The sequence below is a fragment of the Pleurodeles waltl genome, chromosome 4_2 (assembly GCF_031143425.1).
Source record: "Pleurodeles waltl isolate 20211129_DDA chromosome 4_2, aPleWal1.hap1.20221129, whole genome shotgun sequence".
NCBI lineage: Eukaryota > Metazoa > Chordata > Amphibia > Caudata > Salamandridae > Pleurodeles > Pleurodeles waltl.
Window position 1 is genome coordinate 862633380 of NC_090443.1, and position 15173 is coordinate 862648552.

The 15173-nt window shown below is 44.5% G+C and overlaps 1 protein-coding gene across 2 annotated transcripts in view; it reads left to right on the plus strand.

Annotated features, from left to right (window-relative positions):
- Positions 1 to 15173, plus strand: part of USP24 (ubiquitin specific peptidase 24) — a 1409949-nt gene that overhangs the window by 1083251 nt on the left and 311525 nt on the right. For both annotated transcript variants that reach the window (XM_069232604.1, XM_069232603.1), the window contains exon 55: positions 6601 to 6697. In XM_069232604.1, the coding sequence (XP_069088705.1) occupies positions 6601 to 6697 (97 nt within the window). The remainder of the gene's footprint in view (positions 1 to 6600; positions 6698 to 15173) is intronic.

Consider the following 15173-nt stretch of genomic DNA (forward strand, 5'->3'; position numbering starts at 1 on the left):
CAGTTGCGGCTTTTCATTCGGACCAGGGCCCTGCTTTGCCTCTAAGGCATTCAGGGACACCATGGCTTTGTTGGGGGTCCAACTCCAATTCTCGTCTCCATTTCATCCCGAGGGAAATTCTGTTGTGGAGCGTTTGAATCGTGATTTAAAGCAATCCTTAACGGCCAGGGTTATAGGTACGGGTCGTAGTTGGCTAGCCCACCTATATGGAGTACAGAGAGCACTTAATAACTTGCCTAGACGCTCACTCGGGGGTCGTACTTCATATGAGTGCCTGTTTGGAACACGAATGTATGTTCCTGATCTAGATGGTCCTGGTGTGGAGGCGGCAGATACGCCCTTTGACATAAATGATCGTATCACTGTTTTGCAGGATTTACAACAATTCAGTGAAGATAACTCTTCTGCAAGTGCTGCCTCCTCAGGAATTAAGGATGAGCCAGTAACACCTACTGGTTGGATACCCAGGATTGGGGATCTAGTGCGTGAAAAGGTCGCAGTAAAGAAAGAATTTGGTCCTTCTTATCGAGCACCTGTCGCTGTGTTAGGGGTAAGCGGCACGAGAACTGTGATTTTACCGCCGCTGCAAGGGGCCAAAGGAAATCGCTTTGTTTCCATTGATAATGTCAAGTTAGAACATGTGGCCGATTCTGCACAGCCGACCAAGGGGGACACCCAGTAGTTCCGGAATCCCTCTCACTACTGGGGAGGAAGTCCAGCTGCAGGTGATTTACACCGACGCTGTTTCCTCTCCGAGCTTGGGGAGGGTGGATGATGATCTTGCGATTGTTCCACAGACGACGATTACAATGGAATCTTTTGGTCAAGTAGCTGTACGTTCTACTGATGTTTCTGAACATGTGGTTTATAGTGTGCCTAGGCGAGAGCCTCCATCTGCTTCTTTGTTCACAGTTGCACCTTTTGCAAGAACTGCCTCTGGCTGCTTCAGTGACACTGATGATGCTGTGTCCAGCTCCTCGTCCTCGATGTCTTCTGTCTGAGGTCCACGTAAGCTGCTGTGTTGGCTTAAACGCATGTATTTTGTTTTTCCTTGGAACTATTTGTGGCTTTTTATGGCTGTAATGACTCTTTTTTTATGGTTGGGATTTGTGGTTACTTTTTTTCTGGTAATACATGGTCATTTTCTTCCTGATCGATCTGACATTGAGCACGTGGAGACTGTGTTAAAACCACATTTTTCGTCTCATATGGTTCGAAGAGACTTGTCCAATGTAAACATTTCTGCAATACCGATTCCGGATGGGATTGTGTGGGATAAAGTGATGTTTGATATATATGGTCCCACTGAATTGATTCAAATACCGTATGTCCTCAAGTTATCAATGAATGATATTGTTATACCAGGCATTGTTTCTGATGATTGGGATGTGAAGACAGTAGATGCTATGCTGACAGATTTGCAATATTATACTGTCTATGACGATGAAGATGCTTACCAATTTAGAGATAATCATGGTGACATGTTTTGCTACAACTATTATGGACACCACTTTATTCATAAAGCTAGTAGCCCTAAGTCCATATTTAATTATGTGCAATGGGAACATTGCTCGACTCCCCCACAAGGGAGTTCGAAAACGTATTATGATAAATTTGCATATTTTTCTGGGCATAATCAACGAAGTGCTAGGTCTTACTATTTTAAAGTTACTCCGTATTCTAATAAGCAAATGTTATTGACCGATACTAAATTACTGTATTCAAATTTGTTTGTATCTAAACTTTCGGTCGAGGGGTATGAATACTGGTTTAAGACTGTTGACTTGAAAAGTGTTTGGGGTACGAAAAATTGGCAGATGCAAGGCAGGGACACATTATTTAGAGCATGTATTATCCCTGTGCAGATGGTTTTCCTCAATGACACAGTACAACAGACTAGCTGTTTGGGCTTGGCGACAATTAGAGAGTTGAATTTGCCTAGTATACCTGTCCCTTCCAAATTAAACAACTGGCAGCACTATGTGAATGCTACTTTTAGTGAATTTGCACATTGGGTCCAGAATGGTACGCTTAACACTTCGTTACATCCGGGCGGGTGGTTATTATGGCCTGTAGACACTAATATGTGTCATCAACGTTTTGTCACCTCTTCAGGGGGGTTCAGGACTAGTAGGGCAGACCCTCGTTACATTTCACCAGAACATGCTGATATTATAACTACATACAGCGTGGGGAAGCTTTGTCAGCAATGGTTGAAGTCATCCACGCTGGATGCAGTTAAGTCACATCTCACGTTACTGTCTAATGATACTGATTTACAAGATTTTTTGTCGGGTACCACGGAAGAAAAGGTTTTTATACGAAGTTTATAATGAGATTTGGAAGCTTTCACAACAGGAGGCTGCAGCCCGGTTGAGGCAGATTGATCAGGAAAACTTGATGCAGACTTTGTCTGTTGTTGATAATGGCATGCATACCCTTTCTGACCGTGTTTACACGATTGACAGCATTGTTTCCTCTGCTATTGACATTATTAAATAGGACATGTCTTCTTTATATCATGGGCAGAGTCAGACACGGTCCATCATGCGGCTGGGTTGGACTCTTCAGACCTTGAAGGCGGGTCGCGTTCCATGGCAGCACATTCGTGCCAGAGAGATCTTTGTCTCCTTTAATTTGACTCGTCAACAACAGCTGATGGTTTAAAAGGAAGCGACGTATGTCATGTTGAATATTGAAAAATTGGAGAAACTGCCTTTCACGGTTGCTGAGATTCCGTCAGCTGAGTGGTTGATTCATGGGGTTATTAATCTGCCTATCTCCACTCTGCAATTTACTTCTTGTTTGAAGCACATTCCGGTGGGTAGATATGAACTATTGGGAGACAGTTACATACACGAGGTGTGGGAGCTTATCTTTCAATACAGATGTGTTAATGGTTTGAGGGAGGTTTTTCTTAGCGGTAGTGAAACTTCTGTCAGCCATTCTATGGTTTGTAAACAGCTGTCCTTGCACGGAGCGTGTAACACTTCGATGCTAACTTAGCTTGTTATCTGAAGAGAGTTCCAGTCCCGGTTATTAAAAACACTTTCCAGGTGCTTTCTAACGGCAGTTACATTGTTCTTAACAGCGAACGCTGCTGTGGCATGCGTGCTGGAATAGTTTACATTGTCGTTGTCAACAAGGCCGTTACGTGCTGCGGGAATGTGTTGTTTCCCACCACTCAAATTAGGGAGGTAGCAGACATCTGACCTCATATTGCTACTTCCAAGGTTAATTTCGACAAGTTGAGTCGGCTAAAAGCTTTATTGTTTCAAAAGCATGTGGCCCTTACATCTGCTAGCGAGACCTACGCACTTCAGGTGGCAAGGTCGTCGGCGGAGATACAGTCCCTTTTGAATACTGACTTTCCAAGTCACTTCGGTGAACTTGTGGGACTTATATTTAATGCATCCAGCACAGCTGGTATTGCACATTTTTTTAAAGCCGATGGTGTTGGATTTGCTCACACCTTCTCTTCAATATTCGGTTTGATACCTTCGGCTATACACTCTATTTTCGGAAGCATTTTGGGGGGTTTCCCGATTACTTTGGCTTTATTGGCTGGAGTCTTGCTGTTGTTGCTATTTTTTCGCAATGGCTATCCCGCCACGACGAGATCCTATATTGCTGCTCCCGTCAGCGCAGCTGTGTCGTGAACGCATGATGTAGCATTTTGGAGCAACACTCCTGGGCCATTTGGAGTGTGACTGGTCTCTGTCATTTCGACCGGTTTTGGATTGTGTGCAACCCGTGTTTCGGTGCCTTTGGTGCTCGTTTGAACATGCACTGGCTCTCTGTCTCTCACTGCAGCGCCCTCCAGTGGTCGATCCTGATCTGTTGATGTTCCCGATTAGGGCTCATTCCCAGACTTGTGCACTATGGTTGCGTTTGCTTCGTGAGGCAGTTTATGAGATTCCCTTCCTGGAGGAAGATGGTTTTGTCTCATTCACAGGCCATGCACGGGGTGCCGCCCTGAATGGTTTTGGGTCTTTGGAACACACCTGCTCCATGGTACTTTGTGGCGTGGATCTTCCGATATTGACATATATCGAAGTGGAGGAGCTCCTACTTTCTATTGCTTCTGTTTAACAATTGGATTTTTTTTCCTCTCCTGCAAAATTGACATTATATTGAATTTGGCTTTATTGTCACATGTTTCCTAAATTTATGACTTTGTTGTCTTCTTACCTTGTCGAAATATGTATATAATTTTAGGTATTGTTTATATCTGGGGCATACTTTTATATTATTGGAACCACTTGCTACCGACAAGAGGAGGGTGTAGAGTGGTTAGTTTTATGTATCCTTTGCGCGTTAGCTTCAGGCTTTAGGCCTTTGTGCACTTTGCCCTGGATGTATTTTATTCATTTGCTGGCAGCTTAGAGCCTCTGTGCACTTTGCTCTAAATGCTCTTTATTAGGCTTCGTACTGTTATTTTTCAAATAGCCAGTTCTACGGTTTTGTTTTTTATTTCATATCACACTGTTTTGCCTACTTCAGCACTGGAGTTCTCCATAACACATTCACTCTGTGCTTCAGTCAAGGATACAGTCTGGTACATTGCCGATAGACGTGGTAGGAGTTTAGACTTGGCATTCCTGCGTAGGGACATTTTGTGATCACGCTGACATGTTAGTTATAAAATCACTTCCTTGTCCCGATACACGCAAGAGGGAGATTCTGACCAGGGAACCACAACTAGACGCTGACTGCCTCGTTGCAGATGCTGAACCAAGATCACAGGCCTTTGCTCAGGTATGAGGGCTGATGTCTCCCCAGTGATACAGACAGGCAAGCTAGAAGCTTAACATGCTGTGCTCGAAATAGAACAAACAGAAGGGAGAGTAGAAACTATTATACACTATGATCGCTTTGTTTTTATGTTTTACTCTCCTGGTAACTATTTCAATCCTACTGTGTTGTATGGTTCTGGTTATTGCGGCTCATGCCTTATTATCTAAAATACAGTCGTTTTATTAAATCATTATAAAACTTATACTGTTTTTGTCATTTGTATATGAGATCATATTGTAAATGAGAGAGTTGGTTTGGATCTGAAGTGACCACGACTTCCCTGAGAAGTTCCAAAGATGTCATGCGCTCGGCTGCCCAATCATCTCTTCCCCGTGGGAGAAATGAGGCACTGCTAGTTAGCCGGAGCAAAAACCGGATTTAAGGTAACAGAGTTCCTTACACGTGGGTCAGACTCAGTCCCCCACACCGTGATCGATCCTGCTGCCTAGAAATCCAGTAGTCTCATTTAGGATAGTGAGAGCCCACGCGACACTCCCACGTTGTAGTTAGAGAACGACAGGTAAACACAAATCTCCTTATTAAACTTTGCCTGGAGAGGAACCTGATATTTGATCTGTCTTTAAACCCACAGCATCTGTGATAAAATAAAACCAAAATATAAAGGTATCTCATTCACCTCCTGAAGTTGAGCATGTTTATTTCTGTGGGTGCTGCAGCACCCCTTCTTTCAACCCTATACACACCTTTCATCACGCTGGCTTGAACAATCCTGCTCTAGTCTGCGTTCTCATATGCCTGTAGGATCTGACTTGAAACATCCAACAACAAATCTTTTCCTTTTTTGTTGTTCTTGGGTAAGTATCCACTTTCTTCTGTCCAATCTCTTTGATTTCCTCTTAGACTTTACATATGTTTCCTCATTTTCACATCTGGGAATAAATATGTCAATCACATCTTAGTTGCCTAATGACTTTCAGCATAGGAGTCTGCTGGTTAGGCGGTGGTGATTTTGGGAAATAGGGGATTTATGTGGTATGTAGTGGACAGGCGGCATTCTGGTTTAGAGGAACAAATCTGTTACCCCTTGGCTCCACCACCTGTGTAATTGATGGGGAGAATAACAGGTGACATGACATTGAATGCAGCCAACAGTGTGAGCAAACCAAACTCAGTGGTTCTTTTCTGACACAGTGTGATATTTTCCAGACATTACTCAAGCTATGCTAATTCTGTGCCCCAAAAAGATGCCATGAATGAAGCCACCGAGACTACTATATTTTAATGTTTTACCTAAATGGTTTCCACTCTGTATAGATGGTGTGTATCATTAAAGGTTGGAGGGTAACTAACATGTTTTTGTGCACCTGCTAATTTTTTTTAACCATAATTCAAATGGAACCACCTATGAGGTGTGGCCTGAAATCGGCATCCAGTTATCTTAGTCACTAAAAGAATCAGCGTTGGATTTTTAATGTATTGTTTAGTTATTGATTTTTTTTTTGATTTTTTTTTTTTTATGAATTCAAGTTCGACTCCGTGGTCATATATTTCACACACATCAACTTTCTTAGTGCTACATGAATTGTACAACTAATAAGTAAAATGATTCACTTTATTGTTTCCACTGCCTGGATTGCTTATCTAATTGGAAATAGTAGTGACTGACTTTCTAATGAAGGCTTGCATGAAATCAGTGGTTATCACATCAGCCCTGCTGAAGTTTTCCTGCACAAGGGGATCCTACTCTTAGGCCAACCATTGTGGTTATTTTTAGGGTCATTCACAACAAATGGTGTCTCTGATAGAGAGATATTGATAGCATATCTTCATTTTTAATTTCAGAATATTCTTGTTGGAGTGTAGCGTGAGGGAAGTTCGAGTTGCTGTTGCTACAATTCTTGAAAAGACTCTCGACAGTGCTTTGGTTTATCGAGACAGAGTGAGTACCCTGCCATAGATTGTGTTTTGTCATTGTATATTGTCGGTAAAATAAAAATGGTTTCTTAAAGTCGCGTTCATGTAACACATTCAATGCCTAAGGTTTCTCAGAGTTTAAAATATTCACTACCCCTCTGCATTACAAAGACAGTAACATTCTTCAAGGTTACTGATACAAATGTGCATGTTTTTGATCATCCATTTTTTTTATGTGCCAACTGTTATTCTTAACATTGAATCCTAATATAAAACTCCAAATGTAAGCCCGGGTACCATGTGAAAGATTTTCTCTCAACGTATTCTCCTTTTTAATTCTCTGCCACACTGAAAAGACTGTTGGTCTTTGTTTATTAAAATTGCTAAAAAATTCTGTGTTTTATTGGTAACTTATTAATGTTGTATATGCATTAAATACATTTGTTACATCACAGCAAGTCCGTTATTTCTTGGCTTACATAATATAGGATGTTCAGAAATACCTCATAAAATCTGTCATCACCTTAAGATGTCATAACTGGTGGCATGGTGTAATTTAATATGAAATTGTACAGTCGGATAAAGAGAAAGCACAAAATAACTTTAAAGCCTTTCTTAAGCATTCTTCTATGATCAGCAGTCTCCATCAGATTATTGTCTAACTATGTCATGTTCTGCCTGAGTTGCAAGCTGTTAGAATCCTTCCTGGGCAATGTTGCACAAAACCCAGTGCCTCAAAGTGCCTGCCAGTTGGAGCAGAGAGTAGTTCTGTGATGTATATTGACAATCGATAATGCCAGCTGTTAAATGGAGTAGAAGCTATCAGTTAAAAATAGCCCAGTGAAAAAAAACAAGATTTTGTCATTTTCAAGACTCAAAACAGTGAATTGTTACAATCAAATGTCAGCACACTGGCTCCAAGATTGGGCAGAACTGCTGGGGTGCATTTTCAACTTTATATTCACTAAAACAACAGTGCCTCTTTTTCAGTATTATAACAATGACAGACTAATTGTATTAGAAAAAGTGAATACCAAAAGTATATAATAATACACCTTAAAAAATTAGTGCACGCATACCGGAACTTTCTGCTTAAGGAACAAAAAATCAGTTTACAGGAGGACAATGAAAGAAATACAAAGGCGTTCACAAGAAGTAGCGCTGCTCTAAGTGTACACAGCAAGTAAGGTGTATGGTACAAATGTATTTTGGTCATTAATCAATTACGGCATTGCGTCTCACAGAGTTGCAAGTTATAACTTCATACCATATGGAAAATGGCATGCTCCCTATTGGTGATCTTTATTCTTAAACATTTAATCCACTTTTGACCTACCTGGTACAAAGTATCTCCTAACTTAGGAGTATACAAAATAAAATATTATGCTTAACAAAACATCTCTATCCTCAAGGGCTGCTGGCCCAAACCACCCTATCAATATCATAAAATCAGACGCTTACTTTTGGAGCCTACTACATCGCAAGATGTATTCATGAGTCTTAGAAACTGGTCAAATTCCCTGTCATGAAAGGGGACGATATTACTCTCAATTCTTAAAAAAGGGACTGAAGACAACCCAAAGAATTATCGGCTTATAAACTTTCTGGATTCTGAAGGCAAGCTTTTTGGGAGATAACGTTTGGATGCGCTCTATGTCTGGTCAACGAACAGCAGGTTACTCACATTCAGCCAAACCAGTTTGATTAATTTGCTCTGAAGTCAACAATATTGTCAGCCTAAAATTAGTGGTGGATAAAATGCTAAATGTATGTTATAGCGATTATTCTTTGGTTTCCGACAAAAGTCAGTCATGAGAAACTCTGGGTCAGATTATTGAAACGTGGCGTTCTGACGTATTACTTTATTTTCTAATGACGTTGCATGAAAAGAACTTGGCTTCAAGCCAAATTGATTAAAAGATCCCTTTCACCACAAATGACAACTTTAAATAGTTTAAAGCACGGTTGTAGCTTGAACCCCCTGCTTTTTTCCTTGTAATTTTGGGATTTACAGTTCACCTTAATCACCCAAACGGCCTTGCACCAATATTGCGGAACAAAACCATTACCTACTTAATATATGCTCACTGTATGATTATACTTTTGTTGACACAGGCCTGCGAAGACAGTTATTCAACTAACAGGATTTTAACCGAAAGAATGACTTAAAAATCAACTGCTGAAAAAAACAAAATCATGTCCTTCTGCAAAACTTGTAACGGATTTAAATACTTGACTATACCATTATAGAGCAAGTCACTACTTATGGATATGTAAGGTTAACAATAATTAATAGTCATTGTCACTTCATATTGTAAATATGAAGAAGAATGCTCACATCATCACAAAACCAATTAAGATTCTTCAGCATCTGGATCTGGAATTCTTTTCCCACAGCACTGTGTGTCTAGAGGGCGTCATGTGACTCTATACCAATGTCGTTCACTGGATGTGATGTTGACAGAGTCCATATAACCTCCTCTGCGGCATGCCGGCCTCAATTCCTTCTTTTCAGTGCTTGCAACGCAAATCCGGGAACGGTTTCTCGGGCCAGTTTTCGGCCTACTTTGCCATTTTCAGCAATGGAACAGTGTGTATTTTCCTGTTTATGCCTTTAGGGTTCAAGCGATGTGGGTCCTATAGATGACAAATGTTGGAGACAGACCCCCACTCTAATTATCACCTTTGGCCAAAGGTGCTGTAGGAGGGGCATATGAAGCTTCTGATGACTTGGCTGTTGGAACTTACTAAGGCTTCCCGCCGACCTCGGTCACCTTCTCGTACTATGGTCCGTTCGCGGGCCCGTTACATGAGTCGTTCCCGTGCACGTAATTTTCCATCGACTTCACGACATAAGTCACGATGCAAGCGGTCGAAATCGCTGCATTGTCTGACCTCACCGCATACGGCTTCCCACTACTCCTTCGTTGAGGAGTCTATGCTAGAGTCCACCCTGTATCTCCCTTCCTTCCCTGGCCCTGGGGCGACTCTGACCGAGATGCAAGAATATTATGATTCACTTTTGCTATCTTTAAAAAATGTACCATCCCCTGGAGCACCTTGGTAACTTTCTTGCCCTACAATTGGCACACTGGTACACCTGTGTAAGTTCCTAGTATATGGTGCACCAGGGGGTCCACCATGGGCTGCAGAATGTAATCTGCCACCCATAGGACCCATGCAAACTGTATCTGCAGGCCTGCCATTGCAGCCTGCATAAAATGGTGTGTAGGAAGCTGGCCCTGTATACACTATGTCAAAATGAGAAATTGTGTGCAAAGAGTCCAGGGGTTCCCCAGAGGCTTGACAGAGGCTGAAATAGATAATACTAATGCTCTATTTGTATAGTGTGGTCGAGCAGTTAGACTTATGAGAGGGTAGTGTTAATCATTTGTTGTACATACACCAACAATAGAAGAAACACACACTCAGTGACTTGACTCCAGACCAATAGGATTTTATATAGAAAAATATGTTTTGTTAATTTATTTCTAGAACCACAAGATTCAGTTTGTAGGTAGGTACATAAAATAAAAAAGTACTTTGCATATATGTATGATCAGGACTTTGAATAGAATCGACTATGTATGCAGTTTTTCTTAAAATGGCAAAAAGCTATTTTAAAAGTGGACACTGCATTTTTCAACAGCTACCGAGGGAATAAAAGATAGTACAGTTTTGCAGGTAAGTATACAACTTACAGTTCTTATCTCTGGGGTGTAGGTAGTCTGTTGTTGGAGGTTCAAGTTAACCCCAAACACCCACCACCAGCAACACAGGGCCAGTTGGGTGCAGAGGTCAAAGAGGCACCAAATTAATGTGGGCTCCTATGGAGACAAGGAGTACTCGGAGCTTGGTATGCTGGCAGGTAAGTACCTGCGGTTTCGGAGGGCAGACTGGGGGGTGTTCAAGGAAGCAGTGGAGGGGCCCCAAGAACGCACCAAACATGCACCCTCAGCGGCACTAGGGCGGCTGGGTGCAGGGTGCAAACAGGGCATCGGATTTTCAATGCAACTCTGAGGGGGGCCCAAGGGTCACTCTGAGGCTGCAGACGAGGTCCAGGGGGGCTTCTTAGGCGAACCACCGGCTGGGCGGGGAGGAGGGCTGCCTGCTGGTCGATACTGCACTGGGGGTCGGTTTCTCCGGGGCCTGGGGGCTGCGGGTGCAGTGGTCCTTCAGCTGTGGATTATCTTCGTCCAGAGCTCGCGGTCAGGGGTGAGGGTCCTCAGAATTCCCTCTGCAGGCGTCATCATGAAGGGTTTAAGAGGTCAAGCGAGGGGCGGCACTTGCTCGCAGTCTTGCTGGGAGGACCACCTGGACACGGGCCGTGGGTGTCGATTGCACAGGGGTCAAGACTCATGCATCTGGAGTGAGGTGAGAGTCCTTAGTTGTAGATTTCTTCAGACAGCCACAGTCCTCTGGAGTTGGCAGAGATCGCTGTGCCCGCTGGTCACGTCACTGGTCTTTTTGCAGGTTCTCTGAAGCAGAAGACAGGCCGGTAGGGCTGGAGCCAAAGCAGTTGTCGTCTTCCTTCTTCTCTACTGGGGGTTTCAGCTTAGTAGTCCTTCTTCTTCTTGTAGGTCACTAGGAATCTGGTGAGCTGGGTTCAGGGAGGCCCTTAGATTTTAGATTTAGGGGCATGTTCGGGGTCTGAGGGCAGTAGCCAATGGCTACTGTCCCAGAGGGTGGGTACACCCTCCTTGTGTCCACTCCCTTGAGAGGTGTGCCATGTCGACTTTGTCTTTTTCTCCCTACCAACACACACACAAGCTGCAAGGCAGTGTGCATGTGCTGAGTGAGGGGTCCCCTATGGTGGCATAATACATGCTGCAGGCCTTAGAGACCTTCCCTAGCCACAGGTACCTTTTACAAGGGACTTAACTGTGTGCCAGGACTGTGCCAATTGTAGAACCAAAGGTACAGTTTTAGGGAAAGAACACTGGTGCTAGGGCCTTGTTAGCAATGTCCCAGTCACTTTCAATCAAAGTTGGCATCAACACTGGCCAAAAAGTGGAGGGGTAACCATGCCAACAGTGGCACTTTCCTACATGTTGCATGCACACTTTCATCCCAGATGTAAGGCTTGCCTTACATCGCGGTCAGTGAACTTAAGTACTGTAAGTCACCCCTCTGGTAGGCCCTTCAACCCAATGGCAGGGTGTATGTTCCCAAATGTGTGGGTACTCCTGCATGAGCAGAATGCCCCCACAAACCCCAGACTCAATTCTCTGGGCTTTGTAAGTGCGGGGAAGTCATTTAAGACATGTAGTAGACGCTGGTCAGTACTAATAGTCCAAATACATAATGGTTTCTCTGATCCTGGGCATGTTTGGTATCAAACATGTTGGAATCATGCAACAACACCGATTGCAGTGTTTAGTTGCATGATACCATGTACCCTGGGGGTTCCTTAGTGGATACCCTACATCTGCCTGTACTGCCTGACAACCCATGCTGCTGCAGATCCCCAGATACTGTTCTGCCCTCCTGCTGCTCATCCAGCTCGAGCAAGGGGAAGGTAGAGGGGTTTCCTGTAGGAGGGGGAGGTGTGGCTACCTCTCCTTTAGAACTAAGTGTCTAGAGGGGTGCACAGAGCTCTGCCACGTGGCCACTTGTTTCTGCCTTTTTGGAAACAAGATGTGCAGAGGCCCCTGGGAGCATCTGACTGGTTAGGCCAGGTAGATGACTTACCTGACCCCCTCTGATAGGTTGGTGACTACAGAGAGTGACCGGCCCCCTTTTAGAGTTACTTAAGGGCTCCCCCGTGACTGGGTTTTTAGATTCGTCGAGCAAGACCCTAGAAGGTACACTCTGCAAGACATCTTCTGCTCCTGGCTTCTGGAACCTCTGCTGGTCTGCTTTGGAACCAAAACAAGTCTGCTTCTACTGGGAAGGCTCCCATTACAGCATTGTTTTTCCGGATCCTGCAAGAACTCTGCAACATCCAAGGCTGTGTATCCTCCAGGGTCATAAGAACCTGGAAGCACGAAGGAATCTCCCGTGGAGTGAAGGAGTCACTCCCCTGCATCCGCAGGCACCTCAAGACAATGTCAACCGGCTGGTGGGATATGCTGTCCCACGGACATCGAAAGGCTCCACATCACTCTTCTTCCAAGAGATTTTCGAGCACTGAGAAGCCCCAGCCTCCAGCACTCTACAATCCAAATGTCATCCTCCGTTCTGTAACTCCTACGACGTGGGACTTCTGATTTGTTGTGCTGCTGAGGTCTCCTTGTGATTTCCTGTGTCCATCGCTTTTGGGTCACACGTGGGGGCTCCAATGACTTCTGCTGGCCTCCCTGTATGCTGAGGGCCAGTCCTGACTCACCCTTAAGGATAGAGTTTCCTGGACATTGCCGGTCCCCAAAAACTTGCAAATCCATCTTCAGCTCCTTCTTACATTTGCCGGTGCTTGTTGGTGGCCTTGCTGGTCACTGACAATCCTGAAATCCGGTGACCGACCTGGGACAGCTTGTAGGCGACTCTCGGACCTTCTGCAGTTCCTGGACCCCGCAGCTGGACTTCTTCCTTCACCACCCTACAGGAACTTCACGTGTAGAAGCTTGGGCATTGCACCTGCACCACCTGGGCACCTCTGAGGGTGGTCTCCTTTCGTTTCAGGTCTTCTATGTCTTAAAACCGTCCTTGGGTTCCACCAGCCTGGTTTATGGGTTGCAACAGCAGCTGGACAACTGAGGCCTCCATTGACTTCAGCAAGGGTATCCAATGTCCTTTCACCCATTTGCATCCGGGTCCCCTTGTGTAGATACTCCTGTCTTCTGGCTATCCTTGGGTGGGGACACTCTCCAACCTTCCTCCTGTCTTGGGGTTTCCTCTTGGTCCACTAGGAAGGGTCCTGAAACTCACAAATCCCAACTGTGACTTCCCGGTGTTAGTCTATGACCTGGTTGGTAACCACTCTGCACCCAGTCCCTGGGGACACTTGCTGTACTTACCTCTGATGTTTTTGTTCCTCCCTAGCTAACTACCACACTTACCTTGGTTCGGTTCACTATTTGGCATTCCACTTACTGTATGGTTTCCCCCCTGCCCCCATAGGGCCCTGTACATTTTATGCTGTGTCTTCTTATTTGTTGTATGTATTGTGTATAGAAATCTCCAAAGGGACATACACCAATGCTAGTCTAATAGTTAGTGCTGAAATAAAGAATCCTTCGTTTTTGCAACACTTGTGTGATTTTATTCTTGTGTGGGAGATTCTCTGACTACTGTGGTATTGCAAGTGCTTTACATTCCTTCTGGATAAGCTTCCACTGTTCCACTCAGCTACACCTAGAGATCCTTTGCTATCTGGACACCCAACACTACGAATACATCTTGTTTAGGCTCATGGAGAGGTCTCTCCCAGCCTCCTTCTTTTACAAGTGCCAGTGGTCCCCTGACAGGATGACCAAACAGAAGCTCAAAGGGGGAAAACCCTACTCCCTTCTGTGGCACCTCTCTGTAGGCAAAAAGCAGGCTTGGCAAGAGGACATCCCATCTCCTTTTGAGATTTTCAGGGAGCCTCATGATCATGCCCTTCAATGTCTTGTTAAACCTTTCTACAGGGCCATTGGTTTGTGGATGGCATGGTGTGGTGAACTTGTAAGTCACCCCACAATCATTCCACATGTGCTTCAGGTAAGCTGACATGAAGTTGGTACCTGGAAATCCCACTCAGATAAAAATACCAACGAGTGCTTTGGCTACTGCAGGGGCAGTAGTGGACCTAAGTGAAATTGCCTCAGGGTACCTGGTAGCATGGTCCACTACTAACAGAATATATTGGTTCCCTGATGCTGTGGGAGTTTCAAGTGGACCCACTATGTCTACTCCCACTCTCTCAAAGGAGAACCCCACCACTGGAAGTGGAATGAGGGGGGCCTTTGGATGGCCACCTGTCTTACCACTGGCTTGGCAGGTGACACAGGCGGTGCAAAACTCCTTAACCTTCTGGGACATATTGGGCCAATAGAAATGGTTGATTAATCTCTCCCAAGTCTGTATTTGTCCCAAATGCCCAGCAAGGGGAATGTCATGGGCTAACGTCAGAATGAACTCCCTAAACTCCTGAGGCACTACCACTATCCTAGTGGCACCAGGTTTTGGATCTCTTGCCTCAGTCTAAAGGAGTCCATCTTCCCAATAGATCCTGTGGGTTCCACTGACAGTTCCTTTTTCTTGTTCAGCTGCTTGCTGTCTTAGGCCTTCAAGAGTGGGACAACTCTTTTGTCCCTTACACAGCTGTTCCCTTGCGGGTCACCCTGGGCCCAAGAGCTCAACCTGATAAGGCTCCAGCTCCATTGACTCAGTTCCCACAGGGGATAGAACATCTTCCTAAAAAGAGAGGTTCTGCTTCTTTTGCTGTGCAGAAGCTGGTTCCCCAGTTTTCTTTCCTCTTGGAAGGTTGGGCCATTATTCCAGACTCCAGCATTTCTTTTCCACCCTGTGCCCTGCTCTGTGCCCTTGTCTTGACACACACCAGTTCAGGATTACCCAGC